At 26.5% G+C, this 21,299-nt stretch overlaps 2 protein-coding genes across 7 annotated transcripts; one reads left to right on the top strand and one right to left on the bottom strand.

The window, feature by feature from the left end:
• Window positions 1-10,766, top strand: LOC113553188 (probable serine/threonine-protein kinase DDB_G0283337). 5 transcript variants are annotated; one of them, XM_026956378.1, is made up of 13 exons: window positions 1-331; window positions 1,269-1,322; window positions 2,629-2,721; window positions 3,084-3,248; window positions 4,631-4,786; window positions 5,409-5,561; window positions 5,822-5,968; window positions 6,231-6,368; window positions 6,610-6,720; window positions 6,785-7,100; window positions 7,173-7,348; window positions 9,099-9,554; window positions 9,866-10,766. In XM_026956378.1, exons 2-13 carry the CDS (start codon window positions 1,291-1,293, stop codon window positions 9,918-9,920), a joined length of 1,998 nt encoding a protein of 665 aa, XP_026812179.1. In that variant the 5' UTR covers window positions 1-331; window positions 1,269-1,290; the 3' UTR covers window positions 9,921-10,766. The 5 variants fall into 5 exon arrangements, with proteins under 5 accessions (XP_026812179.1, XP_026812182.1, XP_026812178.1 ...); XM_026956377.1 differs by having other exon boundaries at window positions 3-331; window positions 1,285-1,322; window positions 4,628-4,786; window positions 9,866-10,765; XM_026956376.1 differs by having other exon boundaries at window positions 3-331; window positions 4,628-4,786; window positions 9,866-10,765.
• Window positions 10,767-13,206: 2,440 nt separating this feature from the next.
• Window positions 13,207-19,953, bottom strand: LOC113554432 (myb-like protein P). 2 transcript variants are annotated; one of them, XM_026958277.1, is made up of 6 exons: window positions 19,511-19,953; window positions 17,353-17,471; window positions 17,184-17,276; window positions 15,827-15,963; window positions 15,603-15,753; window positions 13,207-15,532 (listed from the first exon to the last, which is right to left on the bottom strand). In XM_026958277.1, the coding sequence occupies exons 2-6, from the start codon at window positions 17,379-17,381 to the stop codon at window positions 13,603-13,605; spliced, it is 2,340 nt and encodes a 779-aa protein (XP_026814078.1). In that variant the 5' UTR covers window positions 17,382-17,471; window positions 19,511-19,953; the 3' UTR covers window positions 13,207-13,602. The 2 variants fall into 2 exon arrangements, with proteins under 2 accessions (XP_026814078.1, XP_026814080.1); XM_026958279.1 differs by having other exon boundaries at window positions 19,515-19,953.
• Window positions 19,954-21,299: the final 1,346 nt, after the last annotated feature.

Here is a 21,299-nt window from a genome sequence, read left to right as displayed (position 1 = left end):
TGCTAATGGACATAACATTTAAAAATAACTTAGTCATGCGTCGCTACATGCGTTATTGACATTTTTCAATGAATAACAAATTAACAGTTTGATATACAATCAACAGACATTTCTGAAGATAGTTACAATGTTGCATTATTTTATAGTAATATACACTTTTCGACCATAGTGAATATTTTATATATTATCATTATTCAGTTTCATTACGAAACAAATTTTTTCTGATACAGTGATATTACCGAATAATTGCCTTTTTTCTTATTATTAAATTACTTTTATTTACATAAAATAATTTTTTTGGATCATCTATTGTGCATTTGTTTTCGAATTTGTAAGTATAGAAAGTATTAGTTATTGTTGGTATTACCTTTATTTTATGTGATTTTAAATTAAATGTATTTCTATTTTCTATATATTTTATTATATTGTTCACAGTTGTATACTTTATAGGATATGAATAAATAGCTTATGTTGGTAGGTACTTATTTTGGTTGTTTTAAAATACAAAATAAATTGTATGCTATATAATTCTGTTGAACAGTGCATTTATATTATTATTACCTGGTACTTTAACTTTATAAAAAATATAACATATTTACAATTTTTTTAGTGGCTATAATTATTAGTTCTTGTGGATCTAATTTAATCTATGATTAGAGCCGGATTGATTGGCCTAGCGAGTTATCGAGTAAAACTTGGTGGGTTGCTCAAAATACCAATTTTGAATTTCTGGTCATATTTTTTTATTTTATATTATAGTGATAAAATGAATACAAACATTAGAAGAAAATATGATTGAATTTAATTATTATTATTTAATTATTTAAACTGTATAGTAGCTGTAGCTGTAATAAAATATTAGAAATTGTTAAACTTGGTAGGCCATTACCTTGTTAATCCGGCGCTGCTTATATGTAATAAATTAATTTTATTATTTTTATAAACAAAAATTAAATAATGATAGGTCTAATCTACACAATGTGTAATATATCAAAAATATTTGCCCATCTACCTTATAATATTTTTTAAAGAATAAATAAATGTACCTACTATGTTTATTTAGGGATACTAATATTGCTGACTAAGTAGGTATACTTAATCAATGCTATTATATTTTTTTATTCAGTTACTTTTGCTTATTGGAAAAATTAGTAATTAATCATTTTATAGAATAAATTCTATAGTATTGAACAATTTTATGTCAATGTATATTAAATATGAATACTTAATTGTACTAATATCTTCGTTCATTTTTTTTTTAAATCTAGATAAAATTAATTTCAGGTCAAAATGGATAAAAAGAAAAGTTTTAAAACTAAAAGGTAATTTGTGCTATACTATTATATAATATTTTGTTCTTATCTTTTATATTATTTTATTATGTATGCCTTATTCATAAATTATTTTAGCATAAAATAAAAACTATTTTACTAAAAAAAATTCATAGTTTTTGTGTTAAAAATATTATTTCTTATATCTTTTGTATTAAAACATGGATTACTGATTGAACTTTCAAACATGCATTCAAATTTAACCTAAACTTTTTTTTATATAAAAATTGACTACAGTTACCAATGGTACATTTTTGCAATCAAAATAGAGCAAATATTAATAAAATTAATTTAACTACAGAGTGTGAAGTATCATATTATATTGTAATTATTATAAATTTTTGTAAAATGTTTAAATTATTTTAATTTATTTAACTGCTTAATAAATGGATTATATTTATTATATTATAACTATACTTCGTATTTTGCTTGAATTGTTAATTTTATTTATAAAAATGAGAAATATGTTCATAATTTGTGAAAGGTTTTATTATAAGAACAAAAATAAAGTAAAACAGTGGTTTCAAGCTATTTAATAGTTAAATGATTTCACAAACTATATTCTATCCCACAATAGAATGCATACACTGGCTGACAATAACTCATCTTTCACTGTGCATTTTTTTACAAAACTCATTGTACAGTGGCATGGTGTTTAATATGTTTTTGTTGATTAAATAATAATGTAGTATACTAAATTAAAATTATTTTAATGTTTTTTTGTAAATTATTAAAATAAAAATACATAAAAAAGTAGTGTTAGAGTCAATACTCAATATGTATCGTTTAAAAAGTTCCAAGTTAGATATATCAGCGAAATAACACGACCAGTTTCAAACTTAAAAGTCACTATTCATACCTAATTTCTGCTCTTGAACATTTTTATATTATTATCAAAGGCAGAGACAAAATATTTAAACTTTAAACTAGTAGACTGAGCTTAAGCAATCTAGACATAAAAATGAATCAATAAACATTATTCTACCATTATATGATAAAAATAAATAAAAATTAAATCAAATAAAAACAATAAATTCACAGTTAAATGTACTGGGCTACATAAGATATAATACATATTTTCATATTGTATTTTATGTTTATATTTAACATGCAATATAAATATGCTTTTTTAATTTAACTTCCTTGCATTTTATTAAAATATTATTTTTAATTTATGGCGACTAATAATGTTAATAATTATTTTATTCAACATTCATATTTTAGAATTTTAGTTGCATATAAACCTACTTATAAGAATAATAATATATTTATTTAAAATTGTAATAAATGTATTTAGGAGTAAAGTAGACTCAACAAATAACACAAAGAATGATGTAAAAAAGAACCAAGTTGAAGATAAGAAACAAGGAAAAAAATCATTAAAAGAGAAGTATGTTTTTCTGTTTTAGGAACCAACAAATTACATTATTTTAGAATAATTGTCTTTTTAACTATCTTATTTAAATACTACTATTTAACTCTTTTAGTGTCTAATTGATTTTTTGCTGTTAAAATAAAGTCTTTAGAATTACTCTAAATGTTTTTGGTGAGAAATTTTATTTAAGGTATTTACTAAAAATTTTTTCTTCAAAGGTTTATTAATTTATATATCTATTTGTTGTTTCATTAAATGTTGATGGAAAAAAAAGTATTTTAAAAAACTCGCTTTGCAAACATTAATTGTAAAATCAAGATTGATTACCGTTCTCATTGCATCTTTTCTAATTAAAATATACGTTTTTTTTTTATTAGGAATAATGAAAAAGTTCAAGATAAACCCAATGAGTGTGTCGAATACAATAAGAAAAAAAAAACAAACAATATAATTGAGCTAAATTCATTATGTAAAACTATAGACAAAGACAAAGAAATTGATCATGGTGATAATGTATTAGATTCATCACCATCCACTGACAAGTACATATAATAAATTATATTTATTTGAGATTTGTCTGTGCTAACTGGTATTATTGCTTTATACTTTTTTATATAATTGGGTTTATGATTTGATAATAATTGTTTAAAACGTAATTTAAAAACTTGTTTTCTAAATTTTAGTATTAATAAGCAGTCTTATTATGTAAATTACTTTTTTAAAGTTTATAATGATATAATTTGAAAAATTAAACTTTTTAATGCTGGTATTGATGTTGATTACTTGCAAACTTATAATTATTTAAATAAAAATAAATTTAAGAATTTAATTAATAATATTTTAAGTAACTTATATTAATTTTAATCTTATAGCTGATCTATTATAAATTGTTTTATAAATTATCAACATAAATAAATAAATTTTTAATATGAACATTTTTCTCAATAAACTAAGCTAAGCTTAGCTTTTGGTGGAAATCATTTCATAATATTATATTTTAGTATATAATATCTATATTTTTTATCTATATTAAATTGAAATTTGAGTAGCATATTAATTTAACACTAATAACTAAACTCTGTCCAGTGAGAAAACCAATTCTGCACATCCCATATTTGTCATAGTTGAATCAGTCTCGATTGCAGGTTGTTGATTGGGGATGTACAGGAAAACTGTTTTTGTCGGCTGTGACATACTCTTTTGCTTGACAGAATATAGTTAACTTATTAGTAGGCACATAGATATTAATTGTAACATGATTATCATACAGTATTTACCTGGTGCAGGATTTAGGCTTGTAATGGCCTTGAGTGGCATATAATATTGAGGTCTCTGAATTAACTGACTATAAACAGCCCATCATATATTTTGTTCATTAAATAAAATGTAATATTATCTCATTACTCGTATAACTATGCACCAGTAGTTTAAAATATTTAGTCATATAAATTTTTAACTTAAATTTTATCTAACAAATCTTGAAATATGAACTAAAAATATAGAAAAAACACAACCATAGAATTTTTTTTTAATAATAAATATTATTTACTTGTTAAGTATATTAGATTAAATGTTATTATACAACAAATAAATGAATAAATAATTTTAAAAGCAATAGTATTTAAAAATATTTAAAAATAAATACAACTGAATTTGTTATTTATTCTTTTTTTCCATGCAATTTCTCTTATTTTAAATAGTATGTTTATTAAATTATAACATAATCATATTAACAATCTTATTCCATATCTTATCCTAAAGGTTAATTTAAAAAAAAGACTTAAGTTTTATAAATATAAACATTAGCAGTATGGTTAATTTTAGCATGTGCAAAATATATCCTTGATTATAAAAATTAATTGAGGATTCAATATTCAAATTATATGATTCATATTTAATATATTTATATTATTTTAACTAGCAGGAACAGTCATGAAGAACAAGCCAGTAATCAATCTTTTTGTAAAGATCAAAAGGATTCCAATAAACATAAATCAAAACAAAATAAAGCAAATAATAGATATAAAATTGATTTAAATAAAGAAATAGAATGTAAATCAATCAATGATGATAAAGAAGGGTAACTTACCAATTATTTAAGTTTAACGGTTATTTCCTTTAACTATTTGGTATATAATAATATTAATATCAAAACTTTGCATCAGAATTATTTATTCAGGTTTCGAGTGCTATCTATATTGTTTAGGTGTTATTAACTGTTATTATTCAAATTAACTCCCCCCCCCAAAAAAAAAGATTAAAACAAAATTAAAATTTTTAAAAATAATTTATGTTATTTGTAATAAAATATAACACAAATGCACAACATTTGTTTTAGATCAAACTCGGCTTATTTTTTGGATATTAGTTTCAAGAAAATATTTATTGAATTAACCTATAATTGGTTGTAAACATTTTTCTATTAATAGTATTGTTAATTTTAAACCATCTACATTTCACAAAATCAAACTTACCTCGAGAAATACATACTAAATGATTTATCACATAAAGATTGTAAAAATAAAATTATTCGAGTTTTGGGTGTTTGATTTTTCAAAAGTTTATAATTTATGGGAGTATCATAGGTTTGGGTTAATTTGGGTGCAAAATATTGTTTCGGATATTTAAATATATTTATGCAATTAGCATTCATAAATCACAATAGTAATAAAATCATTAATATTATATACTATTTTGAATAGACGGAATAACAAAAAAAAAAATCAAGTTAGTAATAAAAATGTTAGTGAAAAACCAAACTATAGTAAAAGTGATCAAAACCAAAGCATATTTCCTGAAAGAGAGAACATTGATTTGAATGATATACATAAAACAATAAATGATGATAAAGAAGGGTATGTTGTCAATTATTAATATTTATATTCTCTAATCAAGTATTTATTTTAATATTTTACACATCAAATTCTTAAAACTTGTTAAAAATAAAAACTTGATTATCATTATTATCTGATATTTATGTCTTTATTTTATAATTTTATAAGATTGCATTTTGTTCAAATAATCACAATAGTCTTGAATTATTGTTTTGGTCACTTAAACTTAATTATGCAATCATCTTTAATAAATTATTAATATTTTATATTATTTTGAATAGATGGACCGACAAGAAAAAAAATCAAAGTAGATTTTCTAACAGACAAATTTCACACGTTTCTCATAAATTTGATAAAAAAAAAGCGGTTGATAGAGACAACATTGATTTGAATAAGGATACATTTAAATCAAGAAGTTATGAAAAAGGGTATGTCATCAGTTTTATTCATCTTTTCTTCAGTAATTATTTAAATTGTTAAAATGTCATCGTCTTGAATCATATTATTATTGAGTAATAGTTAAATCATTATTTTATTATTTTTATATTATACATTTTATAACATTACATTACTCATAAATAATCATAATAGTTTTAAAAAATTATTTTGGATACATTAATGTGTTTATACAAGCAGTGTTTATAATAGTAATACATAAAATTATCAATGTTTTATATTGTTTTTAATTAGGAGGAATTCTTACAATACAAATAATCAAAATCAAAGAAAGAATGAAATATCTATTAGTGAGAATTTTAAACAGAATAAAGCGCAAAATAGAAGCAACAGCGATTTACATGGGAAATCATTAATTTATTATGAAAACTGGTATGTTGTCCATTATTAAAATTCATTACTCAACTTATTTTACTTCATTTTTTGTTTAAATGTTTAACATATCATTATTGTCTATGAATAAAAATAAAAGAAATTATGATTAGTCTGGTAGTTACATCAATAACTATTTAAATAATATTTTTGTTTATACTTTATAAATTTAAATTTAACATTATGTTGGAATATAAACAGTTTAAAATGTATTTACAATTTTTTATTGTTATTTAATTAGTATTTTTGAGGAAATCGATGAAGATCTTTTCAAGTTATCAAAAGATTATTCTCTTGCTCATTGTGTTGCTGAAGATTTACGAATGGGAGCGGGTATAGCTGTTGAATTTAAGTAAAAATGTCTTATTCTATTTATGATATTATATTGAGTTGTAAATAATTATTTTATTTTCTAGACGCATTTTTGGTGGTGTTGGTAAACTAATTGATCAGAAATTAAAAATAGGTGATGTTGGTATAGTTGAACGCCATAATCAATATGCTTTTTATTTGGTAACAAAAAAATTTAGTAATGGTAAACCTACAATAAATACAATGGAAAAAGTTCTTCGTTCACTTGTCATCATTATGAAGAAATTAAATTTAACGAAATTAGGAATACCCAAAATTGGCTGTGGATTGGATAAACTTGATTGGTCTGATACAAGATCTCTCATAATTGATATTTTTTCTGGATCTGGTATTGACATAACTGTATGTGTACCTTCTAAAGTGAGTGTTAGAAATTAATAACCATTAATTACTAAATAATTTGATATATTTTTTATTATAAAAAATGGTAAGTTAATAGATTCGAAAATACCACAGAGATTAAATGTTTACATTGCACCATGTAATTTATGGGAGATGATGGCCAAAACCATAATTGTCTTATTTATTGACTTAGAACAAGTATGCAAAAAGAATTGGAAAGACAGTGTAGTTGATAATGTGGACACTAAATATCCATTCAAACAAAAGTATTTATATTTTAATTTAATTAATTACATCTATTCATTGACTTTTAAAACTTTATAAGACATTAATGAATATAATATAGTTGTAAGATCTACCATATTGTAAATAAATAAATAAAAATATTAGTTATTGCTAGGGCTATGAATATAATGCATTAAAAAGTGTTATATATGCATTAAAAAATTCAAAAATGTGCACAACAATTTAAAAAATGCAAAAATATGCAATTAAAATTCATAAAAACGATTAAAAAAATAAAAAATTTGAAATATTATATTTTAGGACTTTTGAGTTATTTGTATTCTAATTACATTAGACAATCAGCGATTTATTTATATTTATAAAAGCATAGCTCATGGCGGTTACAGCAAGTTCAATACAATACTAACATATTACAATTTCAAATCATTAATCTTGGCTGAAATATTTTGAACAATTTATATGCTTCTAATAAAGCTATGCCTCGTTTTTGATGAAGGTTTATAGTCACAGGAAGACATTTATAACTGGATTTTATAAAACCCAAATGACCTTTAATCTGTGAGACTATTAAATGTTTCTGAGGACTTCTGATTAAAAGTGCTTCATCTTCATAAAAACTCAATGATTTCTTCATCAATTTAGAAGTTATCACTAATACATCAAAGCAGAAATCCACGATACAGATTTATTAGACCAATTTAGACTAGATAGACCGAAAAAATAATAATATTTACTTAAATAAAATAAGTATTAATACAAAGAAACCATGAAACCATGCAATTATATGCCCTAACTCACTAAATATGCAATAACATGTAAAATATCTTGTATTTGAACTGTAAATAAGTTAAAATAAATTTTGTTCAAAACCATTTTTTATATGGTGTAGCAAAAAAAAAAAAAACATGCAAATGCATTAAAATTCAAAGTCCTGGTTATTGCCATATTAATGAATAAAATTAAATTGTATGGAGATAATTCCATAAAGAAAGTTAGGTTATATTCTTCAAATTATTATTTAACAGACTGCTGCTGTGCTATGATAAGTCAAGCATTTTAAATAATAAAAAAGTTAATTTAAAATAATGACATTCTACACAATATGACGGATATTCATGTCATGAAAAAGTTTTCACTATATTACTATTAATTATCTATTCATGAAAAGTTCTATATAAAATGTAAAAAAAAATGAAAATGTTGATTCATGGTATAGTAATATATGTTTATTTTCGGTAATAATATAGTACAGAGAACCCCTGGTTTTTCGTTATCGCGCCACCGCCGCAATTTATCTGGCAATGACTGTATCACTTTGTATTTGGCAATTACAAAAGTATGTGGTATCTACATAACATACATTGTATATTTTTGATATTTATTTAAAATACATGGTTGTCATAAAACAACAAAATAAGTTTAAATGTTTCAAGATCTTTACATTCTATATCTGTGCAGAAAACTTTATTTTCATAGCAGCATTTTCTTGTTAGTGGTAGATTGTTTACTATACTAATACAGTGTATTTATTTGGGCCTTATGCAGCAGTTAATAAATTTCATTACAAATTTTAATTTTTAAATTTTCCATAAATATGTAAAACATCTTTTTTTTTTTTGACAACTATCTTAGTGGCCCATTCAACCATATTTCATATCTTATTATTTTTAAGCTGTGGGGTAATGGAATTTCAGGATTTTAAAATTAAATAAATAAAAACATTATTAAATATATTGTATATTAAATCAATTGTATTTTATTTTTTTATAGTTTATTAAAAGACGTTAAAAACAATAAATTTGACCCTGGTGCCATAACAAAATACACTGTTAATAACGAAGAGATAATTTGTATATTTATTACGCAAAACGCATTATACAGTTCCTTAGAAGATGGATTCAGATCCATAGATAAAGCGTTAAAATATTATAAGTTTTTGGCTATTCAAAGTGGCCCTATTGAACCTACTGATAATTTTAAACATATATCATGGATAGTATTAATAGTACGTTCAATTAGTCACTCTTGTGAATTATGGTTATGTGGTGATGTCAGTCAAACAAATGTCATATATTATGATCAATATTGTAAAAATTTGAACAGATCTTCTATGAGTTATTCATTTCAATCAAGTTCTCCAATACAAAACAACAACAAATATATTAGTAATCGTCATAGTTTAAACACGAAAGAAACAAGTAATCAAAAACAGATACATAATTCTATGTAAGCATTTAAATAATAAATCTACTATAATATGTATAACATTAACACACCTTTGCCTAAATGAATAGTTATAAATAATAATATGTCATTACATAAAATTAATAAACATATTCTTATGCTTGACATAGTAATTTATTTTTAAGGTTTTAAATGTCTAATAATCCTACTGTACATAATTTATTTTGTAATGTATTACACGTTATCTGTAATTATAATATTATGTTTGATATTTAAATATCTACTGAAAGTTGTACTATATAATAAAACGTAATGTATTTGTTGATACATATTCGTATTCACATATGTTACAGGTGTGAGGCCAAGGTACAAAATATAACAAGAACATTTATTTATATTGATTGCTAGTTATTACGGTGTTGGCAGTGGCCTGAACCTAAGTATAAAGGGAGACAACTGCACACCTTTTTTTGAATGGATGGATAAGTTAGCGGTAAGTGTAGGTGCGCAATATGGTGTGTTGGGTGATGGTTGATTGCTGAATGTAGATAAGTGTGCATTAGAGTAATACTTACATTTTGATTTTACCGGCGTTTTAGAATTTGTTATTGCCTAATCTACTATCTACATAATGTACTCTAAGTATAGTAATGTAACTCGCTACATAAATTTTAAACGGTAAAGCTATTGTAGCAACTGGCAATTCCTTCCATTTTATGGTCTTTCAGCGGATGTTAAATAGCCCTACGTCTGTCTGGGACGGTGACGCGCGCGGGAGTAAAACTGCAGTTCTGCAGGACGCGGCATGTTCCTCTCGATTCGTTTTAGGTATCTAATTTTTAATTTTTTTTTATGGTGAATATCATCCAAACACAAATATTTTTTTATATTTGTTATACTTCTATAAACCCAGTTCGTCTTGTACTAGGTACTTACCCAGAGGAGGAATTAAGATTTTTTACGCCCGGGGAAAATGTTAAAATTATGCCCAAACATAGACCAAGACTAAAATAGAGTATTATTGTTTAGACTAGGCCCTAGTCACTAGGACTCCTCGTCAGTTATGGGCCCGTGGCGGTTGCCCACCTTGTCTACCCAGTATTTACGCCATTGGGCATCAATACACGCTTCACTAGGAATCTTAATTATTATAGTAATATAGTATTAGTATATTCCAGTATACTACGTACAGTTAAACGAATCTAATCATAATCTTATCGTTAACTAGAATAATGTCGATAACCAAAATGGTGAATTCCAAATTTTATTTAAAAATAACTACAACGTAATACAATGACCATGACAAAATAAAAAAAAAAATTTATTTTGTCATGACAACGACATAAGTATTAAGTAATATAAATAAGATTAATTTTGTACTATAATCGATTACAAAATATATTTTTTATTCATACTATACGTTCTGTCTGTATGTAAATATGTAATATACACTATAGTTTGTCGATCGTCGACGTACGCCGATCGCGCAGCTTACGCGCTCTAATTATTAATAATAGAGTAACCATTAAATTATTTTACACTGTATGGTTTTATTTTTTGTTTTTCATTCCTTTAAATGTGATATCACCAAATCTTAAACAAATTATGTGAAATAAATATAGTTTTTTTTAACTTCCAACATCAAAAATTAAATAAAGGCCAATAAAAAAATTACGCCCACTAAAATGTAACGCCTGGGGATCAAACCGCGGCTTCATCCCCCTAGTTCCACCACTGTACCTACCAAAATTATAGTCTATAATTGAACACTGGACGTTTGGATCCAAAGTTTCTTTTTGAAATCTTTTCAGTACATCCAAAAAGTGATAAATAGTAGTTTGATAGAAACTTTAATTCAATCGTAAATAATGAGATTCGTAAGCACTTGTAACCTCGACTCTTTAGTCACCATAGGCGGAGCTTGATAAATTTAGTTGAGGGAGGGCTCAAGTTCAGGATTACTTAATGAAAATAATCATTAATATGTAACTTTCTAAGTAAGAAATAATCTTGTTAATGTATTGTAAAAATAAAAAAATAAAAATCAGCCAGCGTTCAGAGTGTGGCAGCTAATTATATTATAATACAAAACTGTAGGTATATAACTAGGTATACATTTGGGGGGGGGGACTTAGCGCTAAAAAACGCTGTAAGAAATAACTAGGTATTTAATTTATTTATTAATAAACCCCACATTGGTACTATTATAAACTAAATAATTACAATGATAGTTATTGGAAGTTTGAAAAAATAATTCAAAAAGAAAATATATAGGTACTTACTTATCTTTGTAGATTTTTTTAGCTGATATACTTTTCCAGGTAATATGCATAAGCATAAATTATAGGCAGGGACGCCCTCAGAAAAGTAGCTCACTAGACATTAAAATATTTTTAGTGTCAATATTAGACAATATAAGCTGTGGGGGGTTTGCCCCAACACTTCCTACCACTAAATTTATATGAACTCGTTACATATCAATGATCATTAGGGAACGGATGTTTATGCTCTAAGAAATTTAAAAATATGCATGCAATTATGCACTATAAAGTATAAAAATATGTTTAGAATTTATTTAAAATAAAAATGATGTTTGCAAACTGCTGTTGATTTTTAGTTAATTTGAAAATAATATACATAGGTATATCGTATATAATATTAGAAACCAAGTACCGATACCAACGAAAACCGGCTATTCCCAGTTGGCACGAATTACATAGGCTTACTACAGCCGCGGGACATTTTGATCTATTAATATGTCGTGCCCAGTCCCTTATATAATACGAAAAACCTCAAATATGCACTAAAAGCATGATGAATATAGTAATAACTAATAAGATCAAACAAGTAAAAATCGAACAAATATGCAAAATTAAATTGATAAATTTGAATTCTGTGAGAAATGAAACAAATTTCTATCTTACTCTGCATTAATTTATATGTTATTAAAAATTATGATAAATGCATAAACATCTGCTCCTTAATGATCAGTATATAACATACATATATTAAAATATAATTAATTTTATCTAAGAAATCAAATTTCCTTATTTACATTATGCACATTATCAATCATTGAAAAGCAATGCTCAATGCCTAGAACTCAATCCAAACCTGTTAATAATTTTCTTTATTTTCATATCTTAGTCGATGAATATTAATCAACTTTAAATATTATTCTATTGTAATATTTTATTTATATATACCAATGTATTATAACGAGTTGCTCGAACATATTATATTCATAACAATGTACCACTGGTCAAGATCAATATAATACACAGATATGAAATTCATATTAATGGTAACAAAATAAATGTATTAAAAGACATATGGTATTAAAGTTCTTTTGTGATTGTACCTATATCAGTACTTAAGTGAGAGTTTCTCATTATCGGTATTTAGTATTTACTATTTTGGCTATAATCATGATTCATGGTCATTATAAATAAATAAAGAATTTTAAAAAATTCAATTAAAAAACATTTTCTCTACAAATCCACCATCTGACCTTGCACTTATAAGTTACAAATTGAAACCAATAGGTGAATGACACTTACCCATAGATTAATGGTGGATATTGTTACCCATAGGTAGTACAAATAAATTCTTATTGCTTGACAGTTGATATTTGTTGATGGTTTGCTATTATTAGCAAACTAGACTTATTAATAAACATTAAAATACGGCTCAATAACTATGTGTCGTTTAAAATGTATTAATAATAATGAGAATAAAATATTCGTACAATGGTTCTAAGTCCTTACCGAATAATTCGTTATAATGTACACTGGTTACTCAATGATAAATATAAATTTACAATAAAAAGAAAAAAAACATTTGCACTATTCTTTTATACCCAATTAATATTCGATACGAATATCGAAACAATATGGGTTGAAAGTATTTATTGCCAAAAAAAAAATCACACACTAGGAGAAATTGGTGGGAAAAAATTGAAGCAAAAATAAAACACTGTACCTTACACAATACTTGGGGTTCAATGCTACCGAGGTATCAAAACCTAAGTATTTCCATTGACTAGATGACGTATTAATATTACGTTTTGTGATAAGACACTACATATTCATTAATCTTTTAAATATGGATTGCCCACATTCAACATCTTGTCTCTGAGAACTTGATGCTCCAGTTTCTGGTTGCCAAACATGTGTTGCATGTTTTGCTCTTTAAAGTTGTGGAACTGCTGCTGGTTAGGTTGCACATAGTTCACATCTTGAGGCATCTGTGCATAAAACAGGTTGGCAGGAAACAATGGAGGGGATGGATCGATGTTGAAATTGTAAGAGTTGGGCAGTGTGTTGGGCATGAACACATTCGGCTGCACTGGTTTGGATTGTTTCATTGGTTCTCGGACAGAATTAAACGACGAGTCATTTAGTCGTGTCTGTTTGTCCTGGACCAGATTATACATGGGAAAATTCATTTTATCCTGCCCAAGCGATAGATTGGCTAACCTTTCGATGTTAGTCTGATGTTGATAGGGGTACAGACCATTAGGTGGTGGTACTAATGGGTTAGGATATATGAGATTATTGAATTGAGGGTTAAGATCTAAGTTTAATGCTGGAAACGCATTGTTACCAGTTAGATTGAAGTTGCTTGAATTAGCAGGCATAAACGATGTCTGCTGCTGCTGTTGTTGTTGTTGTTGCTGTTGCTGTTGCTGCTGCTGCTGCTGCTGTTGTTGCTGCTGCTGCTGTTGCTGATGTTGTTGAGATTGCAGTAACTGGTTAGGCAACATAAAGTCTGATTGCTGTTGCAGCACAGGCTGGAACGGCTGGTACACTTTTTGGGTAGTCTTTTGGCTCCAGTTCAGATTCTGCTGTATCTGATTCAACGTAGGTGGTTGTTGAAGTAAATCGGGTTCAACACCACTACTAGTTGCACCAACTGGCAAGTCTGAAAGTAATTGTTTATTGTTGAGACCCAGCCTATCACATATTTGGGTCATGTTGGCCAAAAAGTGTAAGTTGGAAAGGAACTCTGGCGAATTGTTCGTTTCTAACACCGAACTAGAGGTTTTTGGAAGGACAGATTCCAAGTTGGAATACAGACTATCAGTATTTGTCTGAGATATTTGGGGTTCTGTGTGTGGTGGCACAGTATATGGCGAGCTCTGACTAAGAGCTTCCAAAAGGTACCTATTGAAATCAGGAGCTGGCAGTGGTTTTTTCTCAACAAACTTAGGGCTTTCGATAGGTTTGGGAGGTTCTTTAATTTGAGTACTCATTGGTCCCCAAGAATCAGTAAAGCCAAACACGTTAGGCTTAATTTCTTTCCGTTCGGACTGAATGAGTTTTTCATCAATGCCATCATCTTTAGCTTCTACTGGGTCATTCCAAACAACTGAATTACTTTTGGGGCGATCACTGCTCCAAATATCCACAGATTCCGTTTTGACGGGCTCTGAAGACCAGTTGGAAGAATCCCATTTATTTTTGGATACATTGACATTTACATCACCATTCCACATGTTGGACGGCTTTTTTTCATCTTTTTTTTCTTCTGGTTTGTTCCAACCAGATGTGAGAACACTCCAATCATGGGCTTGAGGTTGAGGTCTTTGATCATCAATGTCATTTGACCTCACATTTCTTTCAGGTTGATAGTTGTCTTTAATGAACGTTTCCTTCCAGTCACCCCTTTGCCTAAGTTTTTTTTCTGGCTTAAGTGGACTGTCAGTAGGTGATGGTTTATTTTCTTTAGGTTTGTCTTTTTGAATATGTTTTGACTTGCTTTTAATGTCTTTGCGCTCTTTGGACCTATTGTTCTTGGAATCATCTTCCCAGAGTATCCCGACTTTAGGACTTTTATTAGTTTTATTGTGTTCAGATGAAAAACCATAGTCGTCTGATTCTTTAGCAAATGAACTGTTATTCCAACAATTTATGGATCTAGATTCTTTAGATCCTCTAGAATTCTTTTTGTTTTGGGAATTATGTTTTTTTTGGAACATCTGGTCCTCAGTACCAATAGCATTTTCTTGGTCATTTTTCCTGAAATTATTAATATAGTTTTTTTATTAGTAAAAAAGTAATAATTTTAAGACATTTCAATTAAATTTACCAAGAGGAATCTTTGGTTCGAGAATGTTCTTCGGCACTTTTAATACTTTCAGCTATTGCCATTTTTAACATTTTTTCTTCTTCATTATCATCTTTGGCTTTAGCAAACAGTTCTGACCCTTTTTTGCGTGCCCAAGCATTTGTAGTAACAGCTATAAAATAATATAATGTTTATGATTTAATACACACAATATTTAATTTTTTCTAAATATATCCTAAACTTACGGAATGTTGCAGCAGCTTTAATTGGCTCTGAACTAACAATATTATTACCAGTGCCATATGTGCATACAAATTCTTCAATATTGATCATTTTGCTTTCTTTTTTAGGCTTACGCTTAGATTTGGGTTTTTGTGTAGTGCTAAACAATAATATATTTATAAATTTTAAGTTTAAATTACATATTTTCTTAATGTTAAATAAATAAATACAAATCTATTTTACCATATAACCAGATGATCATATTAAATTAAAAAAATAATTTATTAGTACTTTAAATACGTATATAATATAATAATATAACATTAATATGATTTTTTTGTTAGTTATTAACATTTTATAGAAAGGAAATATTAGAATCTGAATTCATTAAAACCTTGAACACATTTTTGTAAAATTGTCACATAGCCAACGACAATTATACAAATATTTTGCAATTTTACTAAACCTATAATTAAATAATTTATGCATGATAATACATAATTATGGTTTAAAATAGCTTTTGTGTTTAGAACTTAATCATAAATAAAAGGTATAGTAGTAAAATGTTCAATTTAAATGAGCACAATTTCTATGTTGCCTAAAAGAAAACAACAAAAATTTTATTTTAAAACATAAATTTATAAAAATATTTAGATTTTGTTTATTATATTTGGATAATTGACATAAAAATGAATTATGATTGGATAGTATCAAATTATAAAAACTATTATTTCTAAAATTTAAATGTTTAATAATAAAAATTATTCATTCATCTGTTCACTATTATAGATTATACACACAGATTTTCAGAAAAGTATTTAGTTTCAGATTAGTGGCGTAATTAGGAATTTTTCTTGAAGGGGGGATCATTTTTTAAGTAAAACACTGTTTACTTAATCACTTAAAAAAAAAAAAAAACCTTCAACTTTATTAAGAACACAATTATTTATAAAATTATAGTTGAATTACTATTAAGTTATAAATATTGAAAACTATTATTAAAATAAGACTCTTGAGAGATCTACCCCTTTCCATCAACCCCTAATTATGCCACTGTTTCAGATTTTATAATTTTAAATATAAGTTGTCATTAAAAAACAACATGTATATTATTTAATACAATGTGTATACTATTAATAGAAGTGGATTTTTACCAATATAAATGAGTGAAATAGGGATAATAAAAAAAAAATTTAGCATTCCATACTTTCATACTTTTTAAAACAACTAATGGATAAAAGCAATAAAGAAATGTCATCTTATATGTAAATATATCTCATACATAAATTCTAAATTTAATAATGTATTTAAAACAAAAATAACTAAAGCAAGTGTTATGTAATTTTTAATATTATAATATAATATGGTATAAGTACTTACCCAAAATATTCAACAGTGTCGTTTGCTTTTTTATTGCCACCACCAGAAGGTCTTCTATTTTGAGAACCTGAACCTGAAGTTTTATTTATTTTTCTGCACAAAAATAAAAATAAAATATATTATATTATACTTAAGATTTGTGTGACATTAATATTATAAATATATATACCCTTCTGGAACATTGTTCTTCCATTCCATTATGGAAGAATTTCAAAGTCTGAAGACTTCAAGTAGACACTTGGTTTATAGAGATGGTTATGAAACAAATATATCCAATTTATTTAACAACTGAAAATAAATAAAATACATATTTATAATATTTAACAAGAACATGAAATAACTTTAGAAATGTTAAGAAGTACCTATGTTTATATGATTAGTTTCTATACATAATGAACATAATGTTTATTATTTACATTAGGTAACTTGAAACATTTATCAATTAATGAATAATTTGAATTACTCAATAGATATATTATGAACAAGAGACAAGAATTAATTAAACTTGGCATTATTCTCATATCTTAACATTTTAAAAGAATGGTAAAAACGGTTTAAATGGAAAAATCTTTTTTTCACAGTTTAATAATTTATAAAGCAATAAGAATCAGTGCTATAAAAATTGCAAATTACCTAAAAGAATTATTTTATGCTATACATATGAGTAGAGATTGTAGATATAATGATTTAAAAATAATATAGTGTTAAATATAAAATTAATGATGTAAGTAATATAATAAAATTGGTATATAATTAACAGAAAAAGAAAGATGAACATGAGCTGCAATTGGGTAATAAATTAAAAAATATCACAAAACAAAACAAAATCAGAATAGATGGAGATAACTGGCCATAAGTTTTATGTAAATGTTTTAATTTTGCAATTAATCTACAAACGAGATCACGGCTGGGTTGAAGTAATGTAAAATGTCTTGTAGTTCAAGTTGTGAATTTTTTAAAACTACATTAAGAAATTAATAAAATAAAATAATGGTGGTACACTTATTACCAACAAATTACAAGAATAATGAAATTTAAAATGATATTAATATACATGTTGAAAGTATATGCTTAAGTATTATAGTGTTAGGTACATAATATTAATTAAAAATCAATATACCTATAGAGTATTATAAAGGTGCAAGGACAAAATTTCTAATATCTATTAAGAACATTTATAAAAACTGGTATATATTTATAAACCAGAAATTTAGAAATACAAATAGTAAACATTATAATGTATGAGTAGATAAGAACTCAACTTCTTGAAAAATAAATAATTACTAGTGGAAATAGGTTTCAGATAACAAGGTAGGTACAGATGTAAAAATTTTAACATTTTAAACAATCAAAATAAGATTAATCAATGATTGATGATTTAAATAAGTTATTATCAAGAACCTACCAAGTGATATAAATGTGACACTGTGATCAACATACACCAGTCTTAGAAATATTGTAATGACAATTATTATTCTGTAACTATTTCGATATAGTTGAATACAATTATGAAAGCTATTATTTATTACGGGCTTATGAACACATTCTGGCAATTAATTTTTTTAAATATGTATATGAATTAAAATCTCTAACTAAACTACACAATAAAAATCATTATTTGATTTTAACAGTTAGGTACCTACTTAATACATTTTTACAAGAATTCTATTTGATATACATAATTGTTAAAATAATAGTAATATAAGATTTTTTTAATTTTATAAGTATCTATAAATTATATCGTAAACATGAGAAATAAAATTAATGACTTTACAAACTTATTTAATTCAAAGAACCTATAGGACAGGTAGGAAGCACCAGTTTGTACATTGTACATGTGTATATACTACCTATAAATAGGTAATTAATATAGAAATGTAGACATTAAAATAACACCTACATAGGTTCTACTGGTTCTAGATAAAAAAAAGTTATCGATCAACATCAAATAAAGACACAATATAGTTAACAGATAACTATCATATGCACATAAATCTCAAAGCAAATTTTTTTTTGAAACAATGAACATGTTAGATAAGTCAATGACAGACATTCAGAGGAAGTACATCATCACACAGGACACTTTGAAAGAATAGAACATCTGTTTAAGACGTCAAGTGGACACTACAACACAATATTTAGTCGTCTCCAAGGGTATGTGCAAATGACAGCATAATATGTCTCTAGAACGAGATAGATATAGTGAAGGTGGGCGCTAAGGGAGAACAAATTTTCATCGAACTCGGAATAATTAGGAGAGGGTGCTGACATTGATAGTTAAGCTACACAGTAGCACGGGTAGAACAGAATAATAAAACGGGACTTACCTACTCTGGGGTCCTGTTGGCGGATACGGCGAGACCCGAGTATCCTGGTGGCGTATTGTGTGCAAGTCGAAGCGCAATCGTACGCCGATGATGATACGTCGGTCGGCCGGTGGTGATAACCTCAAGAATTATAGTAATGTCGATGGTGGAAACAAACGGACGGTGCACCGACTATATTATAATACCTACTCCAAACAATAACCGAAACGCACACACACACGCGCACGCACGTACTTACAATACACTTACACTAAAATACAAATATACACACATACACACACAGTCACATTCGACGGTACTCAAGTCTTACCTATGATTATACGACAGCCGTGCGACTGAACGTTATGTAAATACTGTTATTTATTATTATTATTATTGTTTTCTTTCAAAAAATGAATAATATTTTTCCTATTTCCAATAGCATATTTATCATGCTACAATTGCAAGTCGCTTTTTTATTCTTATTTTTTGGTTTTTTTTTCTACCCAATGTGTTACACTTCATCATCACGACCTACGGGACGGGACGGTTTCGGGAGGAATTCATTACAAATGGCTCTCAGTGCGACCAACCCCCGCGGAACCGCAGAATGCCAACGGTAGAATCCGCCCACCCTAAGTTAACGACTGACCAATAATACATCCGTTGTTATCACAGACTTGTGTATATTATTACTATTATACATAGACACGGGTATAAATGAATAAAATATAATATTTATGAATTTATACTGTATGGTAAATATATTACATAAGTCCACGATATCTGTCAAATTTTAAGATCTTTTATAATTTATAGTTTATAGATTACACATTTAATTAGGTAGGCTCAATATATATAACTAATATTAGATTATTATTACTAATATAATTTATTAGGAATACCTATTACCTATGTATACCATGGTCATCAGTCACAAATAATAATTAGGCTATAGGTACTGCATTACCACGGTTCATAGTTTGTTAGGTAATACCCATTCCGGAATTGGCGCATACCGGTCATTGACTTGGAGATCTCGGACTCACTTCATGTGGACTCTGGAACTGTTTCTTAAGAACAATTTATAAAGAAGAGATAAATTTATAGATTTTGATAATTTAGGCACCTACTTAGAGGCTAAGAGGATGAAGAAACGATGGTTCACAAACAATTTGTCGCAAATCTTCAAGTCACCAAACTGGGTTTTTCGTATAAAATGTGTGTATTTTTATTTTATTTTTATTGCATTTTCTAAAAAAAATAGCAAGAAATTAAATACATAACAGATAATATACAATAGTTGATGTAACAGATTGTGAACAATAATTATGCTGCATAATTTGTTGAATTCAACTATACAATAAGTGGACTTTTTATATTCATAGCTAGGTACAGCAAAAATAAAAATAGAGTTATGAATTCTTTTTAGTAAGAAAATTATTTGTATAGTTGTATGGACAAAGATGATAAGATATTAAGATATTAGATTAAAGGATTTTATTAAAGTAGTGAATTTTTAAGAAACTTTGTGGGTATAACGGAAAAAAGTTAAAAGTTTATTGCATAAAAAAGATTTAGTCTTAAAGATTTTAGACTGATGGCTAGTTTAAATAAACGAATCATTTTACTTATTAGTTATTACCTAGAGGCTATAGTTATGGGGAGCATAACCCGTTTAAGTGAGGTTTAAAAAAATTACCGGAAAATTGTTATCACGTTTGGGCACATTTATGAAAACACCTAACCTATAATACAATATTGAATATTCTAACTAGTGATTGAAAGTCTTGTGTAATCTAATCTAATT

This window comes from Rhopalosiphum maidis, chromosome 2 (assembly GCF_003676215.2).
Source record: "Rhopalosiphum maidis isolate BTI-1 chromosome 2, ASM367621v3, whole genome shotgun sequence".
NCBI classification, from domain to species: domain Eukaryota; kingdom Metazoa; phylum Arthropoda; class Insecta; order Hemiptera; family Aphididae; genus Rhopalosiphum; species Rhopalosiphum maidis.
Note: the sequence above shows the minus strand (reverse complement) of the source record. Positions and strands in the feature narration are given on the sequence as shown.